We start from the raw sequence: 20,769 nt of genomic DNA, 5'->3' as shown, positions 1-20,769 counted from the left end.
TGCAAGGCAAATTCTTTTATGTATGATTAGAATATCCGAAGATAAGTTAGAAACTCCTCTTTTGTGTCTTTTTTAAGAGGTGAAATGAGATACTGTACAGACAAGAAGTATTATTCTGTTCATGAGTAATCAACCTTTCACTCAATTTTAATATTATTTAAGTCTATGGAAAAAAATTTTATAACACTTCTTTTTAAAATGGGGAAAAATTGTACAAGTAAGCATGATCAAACCTCTCTTAAAGCTGGTTGATACTGATCTTTTTTTTTTTTTTTTTTGGAGACAGAGTCTTGCTCTGTGGCCCACCCAAGCTGGAGTGCAGTGGCAAGATCTCGGCTCACTGCAACCTCCGCCTCCTGGGTTCAAGCAATTCTCCTGTCTCAGCCTCCTGAGTAGCTGGGACTACAGGCACACGCCACCAGGCCTGGCTAATTTTTTTTTTTTTTTGAGATGGAGTCTCACTCTGTCGCCCAGGCTAGAGTGCAGTGGCGTGATCTTGGCTCACTGCAAGCTCCACCTCCTGGATTCACACCATTCTACTGCCTCAGCCTCCCGAGTAGCTGGGACTACAGGCGCCCGCCACCACGCTCAGCTAATTTTTTGTATTTTTGTGGAGACGGGGTTTCACTGTGTTGCCCAGGCTGGTCTCGAATATTGTTGCCTTCAAGTGTCCAAGAAATTAACTTTAAGGTCCATCTGAAGGAAAATAGCAAATTTCACTGGCCTCACAGACAGAGAAGGAGCCATCATCTTTCATCAAGAGATTGGTGCCACACACATCCATCCCCAGGATATTAGACACCTGGACAGCTAGCTGCTTCCTTTGTTCACTCAGTGAGCCCATCATCCCCACACCACCTAGTGAGCAGTTGCTTTGCATCCTTCCATCTATTGAACAACGTAACATGGTGCCAACCATACAGCCTCCAATGACAATGGAACGTATATCCTGTCCCTGAAACTCTTCTACATGCTTCTGGAATTGGTATAGAGCTTCATGATGAATAAAATAGCTTAGATCAGCCAAATAAATAGTGCTTATCTCGAGCCAAGAAAACAGCTTTCCTCTATGACCCCATGTATTCTTCACTGCCATTGGTAGCTCCAGTATTTCTGCTTCATCCATCATTTTAGCAAAATTTTTATAGCCATCATAAGAAAGAGTATCTGACAGAGGAACACCATGGCCAACCAACTCTTGAAATGCCCACCACTTATTAGCACATTTCAGGATGGTTTGAGGTCAGTTCATCAGCTGGCATTCCATCTTCTCTAGATGGTTTGAGGTCAGTTCATCAACTGGCATTCCATCTTCTCTAGATGGTGCAAAACATTGATATCACCCAAGGGTTGGTACTGTCACTGCCACCACGTAGGATAAGCAGTTGATCTGTAGACCTGCTTTCCTTGTTGGATTGTTGATACCACCTCATCCATCACCACAGCCCTTGGCCTTCATAGCATTTGGCCTTCAGCACTCACAAGATCTCTTTAGGGGGTAGTGTTCCTGATGCCATGATCTGTCAAAAACCACAACTCGGCAGCCAAAAGAACTACACATCTTGATCTGCTTGCTCTTCCTTGCTTGGATTATTTCCTCTTGAGTATAAAGTTTATCACTTGATTATAGAAGATACTATAAAGAAGAGAGGAACAGCCAAGTGAAGAGATATATGTGGCAAGGTCTGGAAGGGTCCTGAGGACAGGAGCTTCTGTCTCCCCGGAGTTGCCTCCTGGTACAAGGAAGCAGTCCACTAACCTGGAATCTCTGGATTTTCTTAAGGTTTGGGAGCCAATATGAATTTTGAATCTAACTTGATTTCATTTTAAAGCCAACGATTCTTACATTTAGCTGAACTTTTTTAAGATTCTTAATACGTATTATCAAATTCCTTTCACAAAAAAAGCATACCAGTTGATACTTCCAACCATCTTTAGAAGAATTAGAACCTTATTACATTGATTAATATGGTCTTGAAAAATTTTTTCTCAAAATAAGTACACAGGAAGTGGTAACTAATTTTAATTTGCGCTTAATTTGTTATTTTCAATTCCATTATAGTTTGACATAAAAAACTTTTAAAATCTTTTATAATTTTTTTGAAATAATTTCTGAGTTTAAGTAAGTTTTCTCATTAGAACGTGGGTGAATATAAAATAAATTTTCTACTGGTTTTTCTAGTGTTGCTTTTTTTTTACACTGAATTATTTGACTCATCTGTAGTTTATTTTTGTTTCTTTCTACCATATAATGGAAAACTAAATATTTTCTGAAGTACCAAGAGAACCTTGTTAAAAGACAGTCTTATTTATAATTCTAAAGCAACAGTTACATGGTCAGTATTTTGTTAATCCTCTTTTGGGTTTATGAGAATAAAATTTCTTTTTGGAAGATATGTTGACTATTATGAAATTATAAAATCTAAGATTTATTAATTTCATATTATAATATATAATATACCAAATTAAAGTGGGGGTAAAAACATTTTTTGTGAGATGAGCTAATTAATGTCTATAAAGCCTCTTTTTTCTACATTGAGATACAGAAAGAGACCACAAAAGTACAAATGCTGTCATGTTTGTTTTTGTTAACTGTATAGTTCTTTAACCAGCCAGTGAAAATAATTCTTCACTAAGTTTTATGGAATTATACACATGCCACAAAACACACGTTTCTTGACCTCTTATACTGTGACAAAACATTAGTCCTATTACCCCACTTTTCATATACTGGATTCTTCACATACATTAGTTATTGATTCATAGAGCAAATAGTATTCAAGTCTTTTGTTGCAGTTTTTTGTTGTGGTGGTTGTTTATCTTAGTGATCTAACTGAACCTCTCGTATATATTTGTTGTTTACCCCAGTGATCTAGCTGAACTTCTCATGTATGTATTCCCTGAGTTAGAAACATCATAATTACAAATGCCCTTAAGCTGACATCATATAACATAATTAAGAACTTGGGCTCTAGACTCAGAGTGCTGAGTTCTAATCCTATATTCCCCAGTTTGTAGGTGTCCAGTCTCCTTATTCTCTGTATCTTGGATGATAATAATAATACCTACCTTTTAGAGTTGTGATAGTTGAACTAGTCAGTTCGTGTGAAATACTTACAAATGTGTCTGACATGTAATGTTGAAAAAGTTTTCTTGCCATTATTACATACTTCATACCACTCATCCTATGGTCACCTGGATAGCAAAAGGCCATACTGGAACAGTGGTACCACTTGGAGACTTACAGGTAGCTTAGTTGTTTCTTCCCTACCAGCTGCTTGCTTTTTCCTCAGTGGTATATGAGCTCTGCTTCCCTCTTTCTTTTTCATTGCTCCTAGATTATTTAAACAAGAGTTACTGTTTAGTATTTTTCTACTAGCTTTTATACTTTTGTACAGTGTCTATTGGGTACATTTAAGTTGTTAGGTCAGATTTAAGTGCTATTCATAATGTTTTAATGAAGGAGGGATTCAGTGGGAAATAGAAGAAAAATGCATTTGAGATTCCAAACAATTTTTGTTAAGCACACACAATCCATAGTGAGAAATAAAGTTAGGTAATTGTTTTTTGAAACAGGGTCTTGCTGTGTTGCCCAGGCTGAAGTGCAGTGGCGTGATCATAGCTCACTGCAACCTAGACTCCTGGATTCAGTGATCCTCCTGCATCAGCCTCTTGAGTTGTTAGGATGATAGGCACTTGCCACCATGCCTGGCTGTTTTTTTTGTTTGCTTCTGTTATGTAGAGATGGAGTCTGTCTATGTTGCCCAGGCTGGTCTCAAACTCCTGACCTCAAGTGATCTTCTGCTTCAGTCTCCCAGAGTGTTGGTATTACACCTGTGAGCCACCATGCTTGGCCCAGGCTAGGTTTCTTTTAAAAATGAATTATAATGGGAAAAACTAGCAAAATGTAAGATTGGAAAAGAAATATGAAGGTAATAGGTTCAAAAGTTGTTAACCTTATTTATTTTGTTTAATAATCTGTTCAGATTTCTGATTTAATGTAAGACAGTATGTCCTAATGGGACCCAATGTCTGAGAGTGTAGTTGTGTTTGTGTAACTTTATAAACGAAACTACTCTCTGTATTTGATGTAGATAGGAGCCCATTCTTTGTGGATTTGATTAGTGGTGTTTTGTTAGGTTGAACTCAGTTTTAGAAACTTTTTTTTTTTTTTTTTTTTTTTTTTTTACAGTATATGATCTTCTGCCTTTTCTAGGTAGTGTGTCTAGCTTGGACAGGTCAAAAATGATACTTCTCACTAAATTATATTTTCAAATTGTCAATAAAATGTTATGTGCTGGAGTATAAAAGAAACAGAAATTTACAGTCTAGTAAGGCAGATAGGGAAGTCAAGTATTCTAATACTGTACAGGTATTATTGAAGAACAATGTAGAAGGTATAGTGTAAGCAGCAAGGGGAGAAGTAAATCTTTCTGGGAGTTGGGAACTACTTTGTTGAAGTGGCAACTGAGTCTTGAAGAATAATTGAGAATGTGACTGGTAAACAAGGAGAGAAACATGTTCATGAAAGAAAGCAAGGGACACATTAAATCCTTCCAGGAAATAGTTTGGTGTACATCCCAAATCCTAGTATCATTGAATTATATACAAGGAGTGAATGATATGATCAAATGGGCATTTTAGAAAGATTATGCTGACAACTCTAGAGGGCTGACTAGTCAGTGTGAAGGTCAGAAAAACAGCAAGAAAGCAAATGCAATAGATCTAGTAGAATGATGAAATGCTAAACTGACACACTATTTTAAGACTTGAGGAATACCAGGATGAGTAAAATTACATTTAAAATTTTAATTATCTGTGGGGTTTAGCTATGAAAATTTTTTGCTTTCTAAGCTTTCTGCAATGGATATGCATTTCTTTCTTAATAGAAAAAAGTAACAAACTTTGTTAAGATAGGAAGAACTCAGCAGAAGGCTTATTACAGGGGATGTTCAATTAAAGGGGGTTCCTTGGAGACATTCATGGATCCTCACTCTGTACATTAGGAATATAAGAAAAATGTTGATTTTTTAAAATTTATTTTTGTATATTTATGTTTCGTATGATTCTACCAGACGTTAAGATAAAACTTAGGGAAAACAGGCAATAAAATAGTGACTTTTAAATTACTTTTCGAAAGTTGGCAATATAGTCATTGACAGAACCAGGATTCAAATTCTGTATTCTGAGAAAATTATTAATAATAGATTATCCTGCCTCCTTCTGGCTTTATTAACATATTAAAAGTGTCCAGTGTGCAGAATATAAGCATTTTATTGGCAGTACATTCTCCATCATTATTAAAGCCTGTCTTGAACTCTTCATTTCCTTCTAGTTTGTTTCTGTATAAGACAGGAAACTGGAGAAAGGTATATCATTTTTCCCTTGTGTACTGTTGTGCTTAGAAAGTACATATGGTAGAGATAGCTTTAAATTAATTGGCATCTATATTGCACTGGATAGTTTTTAAATTGCCATTGCATGTCAGTGTTTTATATTTAGGTAATGTTTTAAGTTCTGAAGTTGTTTTAATATACATTAGATCTCCTGGGCCTTGCAGTAGGTAAAAGTAAAATAGGATATAATTATTTTCATTTCAGAGGTGAAGAAACTAAAATTCAAGGTGATTCCTGGCTAATACAGAGTTGGGACTAGAACCCGGGTCCCCATAATACCTTCCTTTATTGGCCACTAGGTGGTGATAATTTGTTGTTAAGAGAGACTACTGATATAATTTAGGCTTAACTTAGATCTAGGATGTATAGAACCTGACAAATGATATGAACAGATTTATCAGAATTTTGATAATATAAGCATATTATCAGAATTTTGAAGCAGAGAGAATCAAGTCTTTCTGGAACTACACTGGAGTAATTTACGTGGATGATCTAAATATCCATCATGATGGGAATGGTTAAGGGAATGATGGCCCATTAATAGAATTGAGTATTATGTAACCATTAAGTACTATATGCACACACACATAAAAAGCACTCAGTAAGTATGTGTTCAATTAAAAATAATTATAAAATTTTGTAATTCTGTAGAAAGACTTTCAAATTAGTATTACATGAAAAAAATAAATTGAACATGTAGAGTAGTTTAACTGTTAAAATGAAATTTAAGAGAACGTGTCAAAATTATTCTGTACAGTACAAACTATTGTAAAATTTTGTACAAGAAACTTTTGTACAAGAAACATTTTGTACAATGGGTGTATATTAATTTTGCAATAAGATTAAAAATAAAAATAAATGAAGGGATAGTTAGAATTCCCAAGATGAAGTCCAGCATCAAAATTTCCAGCCTGCCTTCTTCTGAACTTGTACACGTTTTCTCTGTAGCCCAGCTGGGAGCTAAAACTTCAGAATGATAGCATTCTTCTACTTTCTTTGAACATATATGTATTTTAATTAAACATTTTATGTTTCTTCAACAACTAGTAGGACTTTAAAGGCTCTGGACTGTTGTTCTAACAGTTTTCCATAGAGGAAAATAAATACTTTGTTTATCCCACAAGTTTTGTATGAGAGGAGATATACAAATAAATATAATAGTCATAATTTCTGTATTCCCAAATCTGAATAATAATTATAATAGTACCCCAGTTAAATGGAAGAGCTGTTGAAATTTAGAATGGTAATGGACTTTATTGCATGTTTAAAGTTCTTTTCAGTTGATAGCACACTTTAATTGTAAGTGGATTTTTTTAAGGATTTTACTTTCAGATTGATTATGTTAATGTTCCCAATATAGTCTTTTTATAGATTGTTTCTGTTTTATTTTATACAAAGAGTTCATAAAGCCAGGTTTATTATTTTTTAACATGTTTTATTCAGCTTGTTAATCTTAAGTGTATGTTGAAATGTTAACTCTTGACATTTTAAATACTTTGCCAGCAACCGTAAATACCCGTTATAACCATTACCTACAGTGGATTTACTATTTTCGTATTTACTTATTGAACAGTAGATTTTATATCATTTTTTAGACTCTTAGGTGGAAAATTGAATTCAAATAACTAGTTCTTTGTGTTAAATTTTCTTCTGTTAGGAAAAAATACACAAAGTCCCTTTTCACAGTAGTGTCCTATGCTAAAGGTCATTGTATTGTCAAAGACGGCTAGTGAGGAGTTACAGATTACCTCACAAAATCATAAATGGGAAAGGGACTTAGATTAAATCTTAAAATAATAATATTTCAATGAGTGTATTTTTCTTCATTGTAACTTATGAGAATTAAACATGAAGTTAAATGTCTGCAGGATGCATTTATGTGTATTCATAATGACATTTTATGTGCCGGTAAATGTTTTCTTTCTCTCTCTTTTTTTTTTTTTAAGTTGTTACCATCAAAAGGCTCTGAAACTACATAAAGTGATTACATTCCCTGGTCAACAAAAATGAAGTGTTTGTCACTTCATATGTAAAATTTTCTTGATAGTTATGCTTTTAAAATCTCTTTTTAATGTAAGTTTTTGCCTACTAATCTTTTATTTACATTTTATCTTTTAATAATCTTTATCTTAGCCTCAGAATTATCTATGAAATACTAATTTTATTTTTGCTTCATTTATAAATTTTGAAGCTTTTTTCAATCATTCGTACAGCTTAGATGATCTAGCCACTAGCTACATGTGGCTCTTCAGTTAAATAAAATATAGAATTGGTTCCTTGGTCACACTCGCATATTTCAAATATTAATTAGTTACATTTGGCAGACACATAATTCAGGCTCTTAAATTTCTCAGAAAAAAATAATGAATTTGCCCCTGCAGCCTTGTTATCTATCGCGTGTGGATTTTTCTTTAAATGGTGACCATATTTTAACTTTCTGTTTTTACCCATTTTACTTAATTTTGAATTATTTGCCACACAGCTGTGATTCTCAGACATCTGATTTATGGCATAAGAGCTTTTAAAAATTAGACATATGCAGTGAGATTTTGTTAGTGAGTCTGGGATTGGGTCTAAAATCTTTATTTTTAAGAGGTCAGATTAGGAATGATGGGCTTGGAGCACACTAATCATTCATTCCTAGATTTCCTAGGTTTTTTTAAGCTTTACTTTTATATCAAATTAAATCACCAAAAACCTATATTTTCTGATGATAAATTTGTCTCTTTGCAGAGATATTGTTACTGAGTTACAGTTACATTGTTCATTTGTTTAATAAGTATAAGCACTTTCTGTGTGCCAGGCACTGTTGTAAGCGTAGAGGGATACATTGGTGAATAAAACACAAAAATCCCAGCTCCCATCATCTTTAAATTCTAGTGAAAGTTAAGTCTTTATGTCCCAGAATTTTATGAAAAGAATCAGCAGCAGAAGTGGCAGTATGTAGAATGTCTGATTTTGAACTTTTATGTTTAATAAAGATCCATTTAATAAATTCCATTAAGGAATTCAATGCTAAGAAAAATTTCTAGTATAACTTGTTATGATTCCTTCTGTTAAAGAATATTGCCTTGCTACAGAGAAACTGTTAAATGCCCAGTTGCACATGTAATTACTGCCCCCACCCTAACATCATGGTCTTTTTTTATTCTCCGTGTCTCACTCTTTGCTCAAATCCCATCTCTTCCTCTCTCACATTCTCTCCTATTTTAGAGATGTAGTTTTATTATTAACAGTGTGTTTGATTTTAAGCAACCAGCAATTCCTTTGTAAGTAAATGGGCTGTAAAGAACAGAGGGGAGATTGGAAGAGATGAAGGAAGTGAGTGTTTGCTAAGATCTATTCTGTGAACTTCTAGGAAAGCTGGAATTGTGTTCTGAGAGATAGGGGATTCGTAAACTTGAAAGTAGATTTCTGTATTTACAGTAACTGTACATTTTAAAAGCTCTCGCAATTTTAGTTTTTATAACTGATTAAGTATTTGTATTTAAAAGGTTGATGGAAAATCTAGAGATTAGTCCATCTATCTTGTTTTACTATAAATGAAATCCAGCATTTTAAATAATTTACACAAAGACATTCAGCTTGGGAGTATCACAGGCAGGACTAGAACTAGTTTCCTTAGTGTTGTCTCTTTGATAAGCTTAAGAGATATTTGTAAATTTTTTACTACTTTCATTAGAAACCCATAACATACGGTTTCTAAAAATTCAGTTAAATTTTTATTGAGTTAACTGCTATGTGCAAAGCACTATACTTACCACTGAGCATGTAAAGTTGAAACTGACTCATTAGTATGCGTGCACCACAGAGACACTTTGTTCAGCTAATCATAAGCACTCAATGAAAATTTGATTATTGAAGAAAAACTGTTTCTTACCCTTAAGAGTTTCAAAATCTAAATAATTTATATTCAATAAATTAAATCGATAAGAATTTTATTTCAAAATGTCTTCGCTTTACAACCCTCATGATGTTATTAAATAGTAAACTTCATAAGCAGAGGGAAATCTATAACTAGAATTGTAGCAAAAAACAATAAAGTTGAGAATTATTTCTGTGTACTTACAATAAATGTTTACCAGAAATACTAATTTTGTGTATTTATGTAAGCTGTTCATATCTAAATGGGACGTGTCAAAGATTTATTAATGCACAAATTCATGGATAATGTAGCCCAGTGGCTTTTAACCTTTTGGGGAATCTAATGTACATTTGCAAATTTTACATACAGTGTTAAGATGCTTATGCTTTTTTCTCCCCCACCAAGCTCATTTATGAACTTCTAATTAGATGTATCTGCATCTGGAGTTATTGGGGGTATTTTGAAAGAGCCTTTCAGGTGGCTCTTGTCCATGGTGGGCTACTGCTGCGATAAGACCTTATTATTTCTTGCTGGTATGTTGAAAATCACAGATAACTTTTATTCATTATTTACACAGTGTGCCTTTTTAAAAAAATCTAAACTTTGCCAGACTGGTAATCCTCTCTCGGGTATTTGTGTTCTGAGTCCAAAATAATATTACCTGCCTATTCTAGATAAAGTAGTCCTATTTTAATAAATATCAAGGGATGGTAGAAAGTATATTAAACTCTGTTGCAAAAGATCCGAATTCCAAAATTACTGTTAATGGTTTTATATCTAAAATAATGTGTACCTAATCTTGGGCCTCATTTCCCTCCATGTATAAAAGATTATTGTAGTAAATTCAAATTTATGGTCTCTTAAGAGCTCAGCTTTACACTTATATTAAGTGAAATAAAGCCAGCAGACTTGAAATTAGGAGATTTGAATTCTACATCAAAGTATATTTTTGTATTTCTATGAGTGTGTGGCTACATGATTAACATTCTGTATTTTCTCATGGAATATAGTGAGATGTCATTTAGCTTTCTCTCAAGCTTAGGAATGTCACACAGAGTCACTGACTTGTTGTCAGGCCTGGAATCACCATCCTCTGCTGCCGTCACCTCATACACCTATGTCCATATTCTGTGTTGGATGTGTTTCCTTGTCAAAGTTCCCCTGAACAGGAGGGTCTGTGTATTTTAATCTGCATATATCCAGTGACTGGCATAGAGTTGGTACATTAAAGAGAGAATAACAGTTTGACTAATGTTTTTTTTCAAACTTTGGTTTTAAAAACTACATATAGGCATACATGTTTCATTTTTATTATACCACCATAAATTAGTTTCCAAAATAATATTGTAATCCAAAAATGTGTTGACTAGCTCCTCAAATTTTTTTTATCATTCTTAATTCACAATTCACTAAGCATCTATTATATAGCAGACACCAGAAACATAACTCCTTATGGAGCTCACAGCTTAGCAAGTAAGACAAAAAGGTGCAAATTATTAATTGTAGTTACAGTGTGAGGGTTTCTGTAAGTGTAAACAAAATATAAGTAAATATTGAGAATTTAAGTAATGCTTGTAATATGACTCATTTTGAATTACGATAGATATTTTACTTGGTGAACATGATATATTTGTTTAATCCTAGCTCCTTGTAGAGCACAGCTCTCTACCAGTGGTGACACAGAGAGAACAGGGTTATTTACGTATCACAGGCCTTTGTCTGTGAAACTTAGAGTAGACGAAATTTCTTTTTAGCATTTTCTTTAAAGGTCTCCAGATATTTTAAAAATATGGAAAATTGTTATATGTCATATCCTAAATTATTATTTTATGTGTTCTACTTTTTCTTTTAAGTATGTTTTTGCTTTTAGGAGGATTCTCTATGGGAGGAAGCATGGCAATGCATTTAGCATATAGAAATCATCAAGATGTGGCAGGAGTATTTGCTCTTTCTAGTTTTCTGAATAAAGCATCGGCTGTTTACCAGGTAAGTTCCAGATTTAAAAAAAGAAATGAAAAAAAGATGAAATATATACATATTGAAACTAAAGCAAAATCGGTAATAAAGCTGTAAAACACACACACAGTTGATGCACAGTTGATATGGATTGACCATTCCTGGAATTCATGGCCAAATGAGTCATAGTGATTAAATTCCAGCCGATCATTAATGTTTTGGAAATCCCCGTACAAGAAATATTGTTAAGCAAAATGTCAAGGAGGAAAGGATAATTATGTGTGTGGTTGTGGGGGAGCGTATATGTAAATTTTATACATATTAAAACTGCATGATGGTTATAGCTGGGTTTGCTTATTGCATCATGAACATAATCAAAACAAAAATCAATTACATAGCACATACTTATTATGCAGCAATATCCTCATCTATGAATATGATGCAGCTTCAGTTATAATGTTACAGCTTCGGTACCAGAAGTGGAAATGATAAAGCAGATACAGAATAGAGAACTAAAATGTAATTGTCCCCTTGATTGTGCCTTAGCTCTGTACTCCTCCCTCCTTCCACACTGTATGAAGAGGTCTGTCTTCCCAAGTCATCAGTTTCTTTAGGAAATGCTTTGGCCATTTTTAAGACGTCCTCTATAGAATAAATGTAAGTGACACACGGTTACAAATTGAGTGATGCCAGGAACCAGCTAAGTCCCCAGGCCTGGCCCACCAATGTATACCTCAGACAGTACTCTCTCTGTCTTTTTTTTCCCATTAGTTATTGAAGACTTGGTAAAATTGGAATTTTCCTGCTCTCTCTGATTTCTAAGAATGATCTTAAATGGAATTTCTTAAACTTTTCTGTCTTTATATCTTCTTCTCTAGGCTCTTCAGAAGAGTAATGGTGTACTTCCTGAATTATTTCAGTGTCATGGTACTGCAGATGAGTTAGTTCTTCACTCTTGGGCAGAAGAGACAAACTCAATGTTAAAATCTCTAGGAGTGACCACGAAGTTGCATAGTTTTCCAGATGTTTACCATGAGCTAAGCAAAACTGAGTTAGACATATTGAAGTTATGGATTCTTAGAAAGCTGCCAGGAGAAATGGAAAAACAAAAATGAGTGAATCGAGTGATTTGTTAATGTAAGTGTAATGTCTTTGTGAAAAGTGATTTTTACTGCCAAATTATAATGGTAATTAAAATATTAAGAAATAACTTTCCTGACTTATTTATTATTAAAATGCTTATCACTGTAGACAGTAGCTAATTTTATTAAAGAAAAACAATAGACAAACATCTGTGCATAATTTTTCAGACACAATTCTGTAAATATTTGGAAATCTTTTAAGTATTTAAACATTTAAATTTTTGAAATAAAGTATTCTAAACTAATATAAATAAGGACAATGAAAAAACATGAAAGGACTTAGCATAGTGTTGTTTTATCTTTTCTACAACTTTGTTTACATTACCTTTCCAAAGATATTTGTGTTTATGTAATTTTCCACGGAATAACATTAATACTCTAGGTTTATAAACCGGTTTCACATTATTTCATTTGATCATCACAAGAGCTTTGTGAAGTAAGCTGAGAAGTTGTTACTGGTATTTAATAATAGCAATAGAGGGGTTAAAGACTTTCCCACAGCTTGTGGGTCAAGACAAGAAATTCAGGTCTCCTAATTCTCAGTGGAGCTCTATTGCTGTTAACCCAAATTGCTACTCTGTTTTAGGTCTCAATTTCATCTGTAAAATGATACTAATAGTACTTATCCCATTGGATTTTTGTTGAGATTTAAATAAATAGCCAAAAGCCAATAAATAATAAACACTCAATAAAGATGAACCATAAAGAGAGTCATGATCTGGTTCCAGGAAATACATTGTTAGATGACTGAAAAATTGTATTACTTCAATGAAAATACTACAAATGACAACATTTTCATGTATTAGTTCGTTCTCATGCATACATAATCTAATTTTATTTGATCCTCACAACTGTTTGTTTGATAAAATATACATTATCCCTATTTGTATAAATAGAATCATACAATACCTGCCTGCTTTCATTCAACAAAATTATCTTGAGATTTTTCCATGTTGTATACATCAATAGTTCATCTATTTTATTGCTCAGTAACCCATTGTGTGGATGTATCACTATTTGTTTACACATTCACCACTAACAGATATTTAAGTTGCTTCCAGTGTGAGGCTGTTATAAATAAAGCTGCTATGAATATTCATGTAAGAGTCTCTGCATCAACCTATGTTATTTTTCTTTGGTAAATAAGTAGGAGTAGAATGGCTGGGTTATATTTTATGCATACTTATAACCTTCCAAGAAATAGCCAACTCTTTGAGAAAATAGTTGTGCCATTTTACATTCTAGCAGCAGTGTATGAGAGTATTATTGCTCCAGATCCTTGCCAACACTCATTACGACTCCTTTATCCATTCAGTAAGTATATGGTAGTAATATATTGTGGCTTAATTTATGTTTTCTAAATGAATATGTTAATTTTTATATGCTGATTAACAGTGTCTTAGCACTATTTGGTGAAACAACTATCATCCATGGAAATATTTTTGCACCTTTGTCAAAATTCAGCTAGATCTTGCCTTTGTGGATCTGTTTCTCGGTTCTGTCTTCTGTTCCATTGATTTATGTATCCATCCTTCAACCAGCATCATACAGTCTTAATTACTGTAACTGTATAAGTCTTGAAATCAGGTAGAGTAAGTCCTCTCAGTTTATTTTTTTTTCAAGATTGCTTTTGACTATTTTTGTTCCTTTCCTTTCCACATAAACAACCTTGTCTGTATCTACAAAAAAAAAAAAAAAAAATTCTTGCTAGGATTTTGATAGGAATTATTTTAAACCTGTATATCAATTTGGGGAGAATTTGCATCCTTACTATGTTGAATCTTCTAATCCACAAACATGATAGGTTACTCCACTTATTTAGATACTTGATTTCTTTTATCAGCGTTTTTGAGGCTTTCTCCATACAAGTTCTGTACCTATTTTGTTAGATTTATACTTGTATTTTATTTTGTGATTGATTATAAGTGGTTTGTACCATTTTCAGTTTCCAAGTGCCCTTTGCTAGCATATTGAATCACAATTTTTATATGTTGGTCTTGATCTTATAGAGCTCAATTATTAATTTTAGGAGTTCTTCTGTAGATTCTTAGGATTGTCTGCAAAGATCATTATGTCATCTACAAAATGAAACAGTGTTATTTCTTCCTTTCCAAATATATGCCTTTTATTTTCTTTTATTTGCTTATTACACTGGCTACAATTTCTAGTGCTATGCTGAACAAGAGTGGTGAGAGCAGACATCCTTGTCTTGTTCCCAGCCTTAGGAGAAAGCATTCAGTCTTACGTCATTAAATATGTTAGCTGTAGTGTTTTAATAGATATGCATTATCAAATTGATGATGTTCCTCTCTGTTCATGCTTTTCTGAGAGTTATTACAATGAATGGCTATTGAATTTTGTCAAATGATTTTTTTGCAACAATTAATATATTTATGATTTTTCTTCAGTCTGTTACTGTGGTGCTCAGTTTTGGTATATTGAGTCAGCTTTGCATTCCTGAAATAAACTCCTTTGGTTATATTGTATAATTTTTATATATTGCTGAATTGTATTCACTAACACTTTGTTAAGGATTTTTGTGTCTATGTTCACGAAAGATTTTGGTCTGCAGTTTTTGCTTGTTTTGTACTATCTTTGGTTTTGGTATCAGGACAGTATTAGCTTCATAAAATAAATTGGGTAGTATTTTCTCCTCTTCTGTTTTCTGGGAGAAATTATATAGTATTGCTATTAATTTTTCCTTAACTGTTTGGTAGATTTCTTTAGTGAAATCATCTGGGCCCAGAGATTTTTGTATACTGTAACTTTTTATCTTCTTACAGCAGTATTATGCCACTTCACATTTATTATAATAACCTTTCATATTTCCCTTCCCAGCCTGTATGCTACGTTTGTTATTTTGCTTATAAATATAAGTTGCATGTACCATCAACCTCATATTACTTTATTTAAACCAGCAATTTTTCTTTTCTTTTTTTTTTTTTGAGATGGAGTCTTGCTTTGTCACCTAGTCTGCTAAGAGTACAGTGGCGTGATCTCTGCTCACTACAACTCCACTTCCTGGGTTCAAGAGATTTGTGTACCTCAGCCTCCCGAGTAGCTGGGATTACATGCACCTGCCACTATCCCCAGCTAGTTTTTGTATTTTCAATAGAGACGGGTTTTCACCATGCTGGCCAGGCTGGTCTCAAACTCCTGACCTCAAGTGATCTGCCCACCTTGGCCTCCCAAAGTGCTGGATTTACAGGCCTGAGCCACTGCACCTGGCCCAGGCAATTTTTCTTTAAAGTGAATTACATAATGAGAAAAAATCTTACCTATCTACCCATGAAGATACCATTTCTAGTGCTCCTCAATTTTTTGTGTAGATCTGTATTTTTTTTCTGGTATTTTCATTGTGACTAAAGTACATTCTTTAATATTTCTTGGAGTGCAAATCTGGTGATAAATTTCAGCTTTTGTGTCTGATGAAATCTGTATTTTACATTTGTTTTTGAAAGGTGTTTTCACTGAGTGTAGAATTCCAGATAAACATGTTTTCTCTTAGTATTTTAAACATGTTGTTTTCCTATCTTCTTACTTGAATTATTTCAGACAATAAATTTTCTGTCATTTTTATCTCTGTTCTTCTGTATCTATTATGTCTTTTTACTCTTGCTGGTTTTAGTAGTCTCTGTTGATCACTGATTTTGACCAACTTGATTATTGTGTGTCTTGGTATAATTTCTCACATGTCTTGTGCTTGGAGTGCCCTCTGATCTTTGTGGGTGGTTCTTTCCCCAGCCTGAGGGTGTTTACTCACACCGATGGTGATCAGTAGTCTGCTTAATACTCAAGATAGACCATCTCTAGATCTCAGGACTTCTCTCTCTGTGCAGTTCACTTGTCTCTGATACTCTGCCCTATCAAATGTAGCCAGCTTGATCTACTCAGACTCATAACTGCGTCTCACCTCAGGGAGTCCACCAGGCTTTGCATGGATTTCCCCTCCCTGTACTGTGGACTGGGACTCACCTAAGTCAGTAAGCCAGAGTAGTCATAAAGCTCACCCTGTATGTTTCCCATTTCTGAGGGTTCACTGTCCTTTGCTATCCAATGTCCACTGCTTTTGAAAAGACATTTTTTCCATTATTTTGCTGTGTTTCTTTCTTTATTTGTTTCAGGTGAAAGAATAAGACTCCCTGTTCCTACATCACAGCTAGAAGCTAAATGATCCTTTAAAAAGATTTTAAAATTTTTTATATTACCCTTACATTTTCCTTTTCTAATCTCTTCATTCCATGATATAGCTTTAAATTTCCATATGGTGTCATTTTCCTTCTGCCTGAAATACTTTATGAAGTTCATTGATCTTTTATTCTAAAATGCACTTTATTTTTCATATCAGATACTGTTCATCTCTAGTTTTTTTCTTACATTTTTCTATATAATAGGCTTAATCTCTGCCTTTTTGAATATATGGAATATAATTATAGCAATTTTTAATATTTTCTGAGTCTATCATTTTTGAGTTTGTATATATTTTTATTCTCATTAAGGGTAGTATTTTGTTGGTCCCTTTATAATATCTAGACATGTGAGCTCTATCTTGTTAAGTGCTTGGTATTTTTGCATTTCTAAATATTCACAAGTTTTATCATGGAATACAATTATTGAAAAGTATTAAAAACTGTTTTATCCTTTCAGGCTTTCTTTTGTGGCTTCCTGGTGGTAGCAGAGCAGTGTTTAGTTCAGGACTCATGTTGCCACACTACTCAAGCAATACATTTTGTCATACTCTATATGATACTGTCTGGATTGTGAGGTTTTTACACTATAGCTAGTGGGAACACAAACTTCTCATCGTCATGTGAGCCCCACCTATTGCTCCTCTTCCTTTCGGGAGGTTCATGATTTCCTCACACATATCTGATGACTAATACTCTAATGAAGAATTGCGGGGACGCCTCTGCAGATCTCTGGCACTCTGTGTGCAGTATTCTACTCTGTGAACTCTAAGCTCTTGACCTCTGTGGACTCCCAGCTCAGTATCCTCATGGCCCCAGGTAGATCTCCCTCCTCAGGCTGCAATCTGAAAACTGATTCAGACAGTAAGCCGGGGCATTCCTTAGAGCTTACCTCATTTGTCTTCCCTTCTTAAGGAATGACTGTCCTGTGCTGCCAGAGTACAATATGTAAAAACATATATATGTAGTACAGCTTTCTAGTTTCAAGTAGAATTAATTTGGACCCCATTATTCCATCTTAATCATATTGGTCAAAAGTAGAAGTCTCTTCCTTCCTCTAAGACTGAGAATTTAATAAAATCCCTTCAGAGAAGACTCAACTCATGCAGTGCTTTAATTTTCTAAAGCTTTTAATGACCTTCACTTTGAAATATTGAATGTTTTATCTTGACCATATTCTGTGCCATTCATGTTTAAAATCCTTATGGATGCATTTTGCCTTAAGAGTAGCATACATGTTATATGCATGTGTCATAGATATCATGCCTGTGACATGTTCAGTGTATATACCAAATATAAAGGAAAGAAATCCGGATTTTTTAATGAATGCTTGTTCTGTAAGTCTTTAACAAAATGAAAAATTAAACAGATTCAAGGTATCGTTAGTATTGTTTTGCCAGGTTTGGGGTGTGTGTGTGTGTGTGTGTGTGTGTGTGTGTGTGTGTGTGTGTGTGATGGTTGTAAATCTTTCTTCACAGACTGAGTTATGTGTGGAAGATATATCGAAATATTTTATATAATCTTCAATCCTGGTCCTCCATCTAATTAGCTGATAGGATATTCAGTCTTAGTTATGAACTCTTCATTCTAAACCATGCAAGGTCTGGGCCCCTTGCACAGGGCAATATATTCAGAGGAGACCTTCAACTATCTACTCATTCACCTTGAGAGGGTGACTGGCCACATATGTGTGGTCTCTTAAAGCCAAATATTTGAGCCTGACAAATCATTGCTAAGGCTGGGAACCCTGGAGTTTAAGGTTTTACTCTCCTAAGAAACCACTCAACCATTCTCTGCATGCCCCCCACCCCAAAACTTTCTGTTGCTTTGCACATATAAACATTTCCTAAGGCCAGGAAGTTGAAGTAGCCTTGATACTTTCTTACGTGAGTGATGAGAAATTGCAGCAAGAAGAAAGCATAAATCAGTATCACAATAAATTATATTTATGTGTTGGGGAAACTGGAATTTTGCAAAGGAGGAGAGAGACACATTAGGATGTGAGTGAAGGGGGACTTTCATTTTTTATTATATTTTTCTTCTGCTTGAAGTTTTATAACAGGCTTTATTACTTTATAATCCTTAAAGAGAAGTAAAATGTTTATTGATAGGATTTTTTTCTCAGCTGAAAACTGAATAGGCAATGACCATCAGTAGTAAGGGAATTAAATATATTGTTTATAGGAAATTGGATAGTTCAATTGAAGTATAACAAAATGAACTGAGAACAAAATAGGCAGACTGGTTATAATTGAGCATGTGTAGTACTTTGATATGTAAAATAAAATGTCCAGATTATTATTACCAAGAACATATTTAAACAATGTCTTCATTAGATGAAAAGAATTTCTTGACATATGACAAGAGCACAGAATTAGCAAAGCCATGTAGTTACAAATTACCAAATATTTCAAGAAAATGCCAAAAGCATGTAAACCAAGATTGTCCACCCTGCAGCCCACAGGCCACATGTGGGCCATGACAGCTTTGAATGAATGAACACAGGTTCATAAACTTTCTTAAAACATCGAGACTTTTTTTGCCTTTTTTTTTTTTTTTTTTTTTTTAGGTCATTAGCTATTGTTAGTGTTAGTGTATTTTTTGTGTGGCCCAAGACAATACTTCCAGTGTGGCCCAGGGAAGCCAAAAAATTGGACACACTTGATGTAAACATTTCAAGAAAATTCAGACTATATGATCACTCAAGACAGCCGATTCACCAGCCTTTGAGTAATTTTAACACATGAAGAGCTAGAACTGTATTTAGAGAGAAAAAATAGGCTTTTGGTATATTATAATTCTGTTTCCCTTAAGAAATGTTACATGTGTACACCCTAAGTGTACACATGTAAACTCTTCTGAAGGGAAGACTAAGCATCTTCCTATATTGAAGGTAAGATACAGACCCATGCATGTGTTATCTTTTTCATATTTGTTCAATTCTGCCATTTAGCTGCAATGAAATCAGTTCAATTTGTTTCATGTAGCATTGAATTAAGACAACCATAAATAAGAATGCAAGTACCAGAATGAGGCCAACCTGAAGTACTAACCTCAACTGTGCCTCCCAGGGTCCTGGCCCCATCCAGCCAAACAAATCCCATGATTAAAGGTGTGCATTAGGAGGCCAGCTGTCCTCCTCCTTAAGTTTCTGTATTGACCTTCCTGCTTTGTCCAAAACATTAGTCCCAGCATTGTAGGATGTATGAGCAAGTACACGGATTCCACTTTGGCCTGCAAGGAGGAAGTGTCTAGGACAGTGTTGCCATTCACAGCATCCATAGCTAGTGAATTGAGGTGGACCTGAATGCTTCCAGGGCCAAGATGGTATCATTAATCATTCTAGCTAAAGACTGGCACAAACTTCATACCAACTTTTCTAATTATTCTCATAGTTATTCCCATTGTAGGGATCATGAGCCCTCAGACTGTGCTTAAATAACAAATCAGTTTTCTCTCCAGAAAGTTTTCCTGAATAGCCAAGGTAAGCCTCATTTTGGAGAGATCCCTGCAGTCACCTGAAGTCTACAAGAGTGATTTGTGGTATTTCCTTAAATGCCAAAGTTTCTTACAAAAGGTGAAAGTCACCATGTTTTCTACAGACAAGTTAACACTTATTAGGCCACCTCAGACAGGACCAATATCAGTCACAGGAACAGGTGACCGTGTCATCAGTGTGGTCTTCTGGCCATCTGGTAAGCCTTTGAGTTCCCAGTTAAAACAATTGAGTGCAGTTCTTGGTTTATGCAGGGGATGCCCAGGGGCATTCCTGTGCTGTTGGCACCACCGGCTGGGTGGCATCTGTCCATACCACAGAATGAATAGTGACAACTATTATTCTATGAGAAATGGGGAAGATCCTGGGGGTATTGGTAGGTGGATTCATGTGTGTGTGTGTGTGTGTGTGCACGTGTGTCTGTGTAAACTCACACAAACACACAAGCCCAGGTGTGGTACAGGAGCTGGGGCTCTCTTTTGCTATTTCCATAAACTTCTCAGTAAGGTAAAGGAGAATAGTGATCAACTAGTGAGTCCTCTGTTGAGGTATGGCAGGCCTAGCAGTCAAATTTAATTTCAACTTTAATTTAAATTTAAGGTGCTTGCAACAGTTTGGGAGAACAACATCATGTTTTCCTTTGCAAGGAAAGCTCCAGGAGTTGTTGTGGAAGATAGCAATCATTAAAGTTTCTCCCTTCTGTGTAGCTACTGGAGTGTTCTCAGGT

General features: G+C 34.5%; 1 protein-coding gene across 5 annotated transcripts in view; it reads left to right on the top strand.

Annotated features, from left to right (window-relative positions):
• LYPLAL1 (lysophospholipase like 1) overlaps positions 1-13,460 on the top strand; it is a 38,753-nt gene extending 25,293 nt beyond the window's left edge. For all 5 annotated transcript variants that reach the window (XM_054436980.2, XM_063672065.1, XM_054436971.2 and 2 more), the window contains 2 exons: positions 11,132-11,247; positions 12,096-13,460. In XM_054436980.2, coding sequence (XP_054292955.1) covers positions 11,132-11,247; positions 12,096-12,332 — 353 coding nt within the window. In that variant the 3' untranslated portion in view covers positions 12,333-13,460. The remainder of the gene's footprint in view (positions 1-11,131; positions 11,248-12,095) is intronic.
• Positions 13,461-20,769: the final 7,309 nt, after the last annotated feature.

This window comes from Pongo pygmaeus, chromosome 1 (assembly GCF_028885625.2).
Source record: "Pongo pygmaeus isolate AG05252 chromosome 1, NHGRI_mPonPyg2-v2.0_pri, whole genome shotgun sequence".
NCBI lineage: Eukaryota > Metazoa > Chordata > Mammalia > Primates > Hominidae > Pongo > Pongo pygmaeus.
Note: the sequence above shows the minus strand (reverse complement) of the source record. Positions and strands in the feature narration are given on the sequence as shown.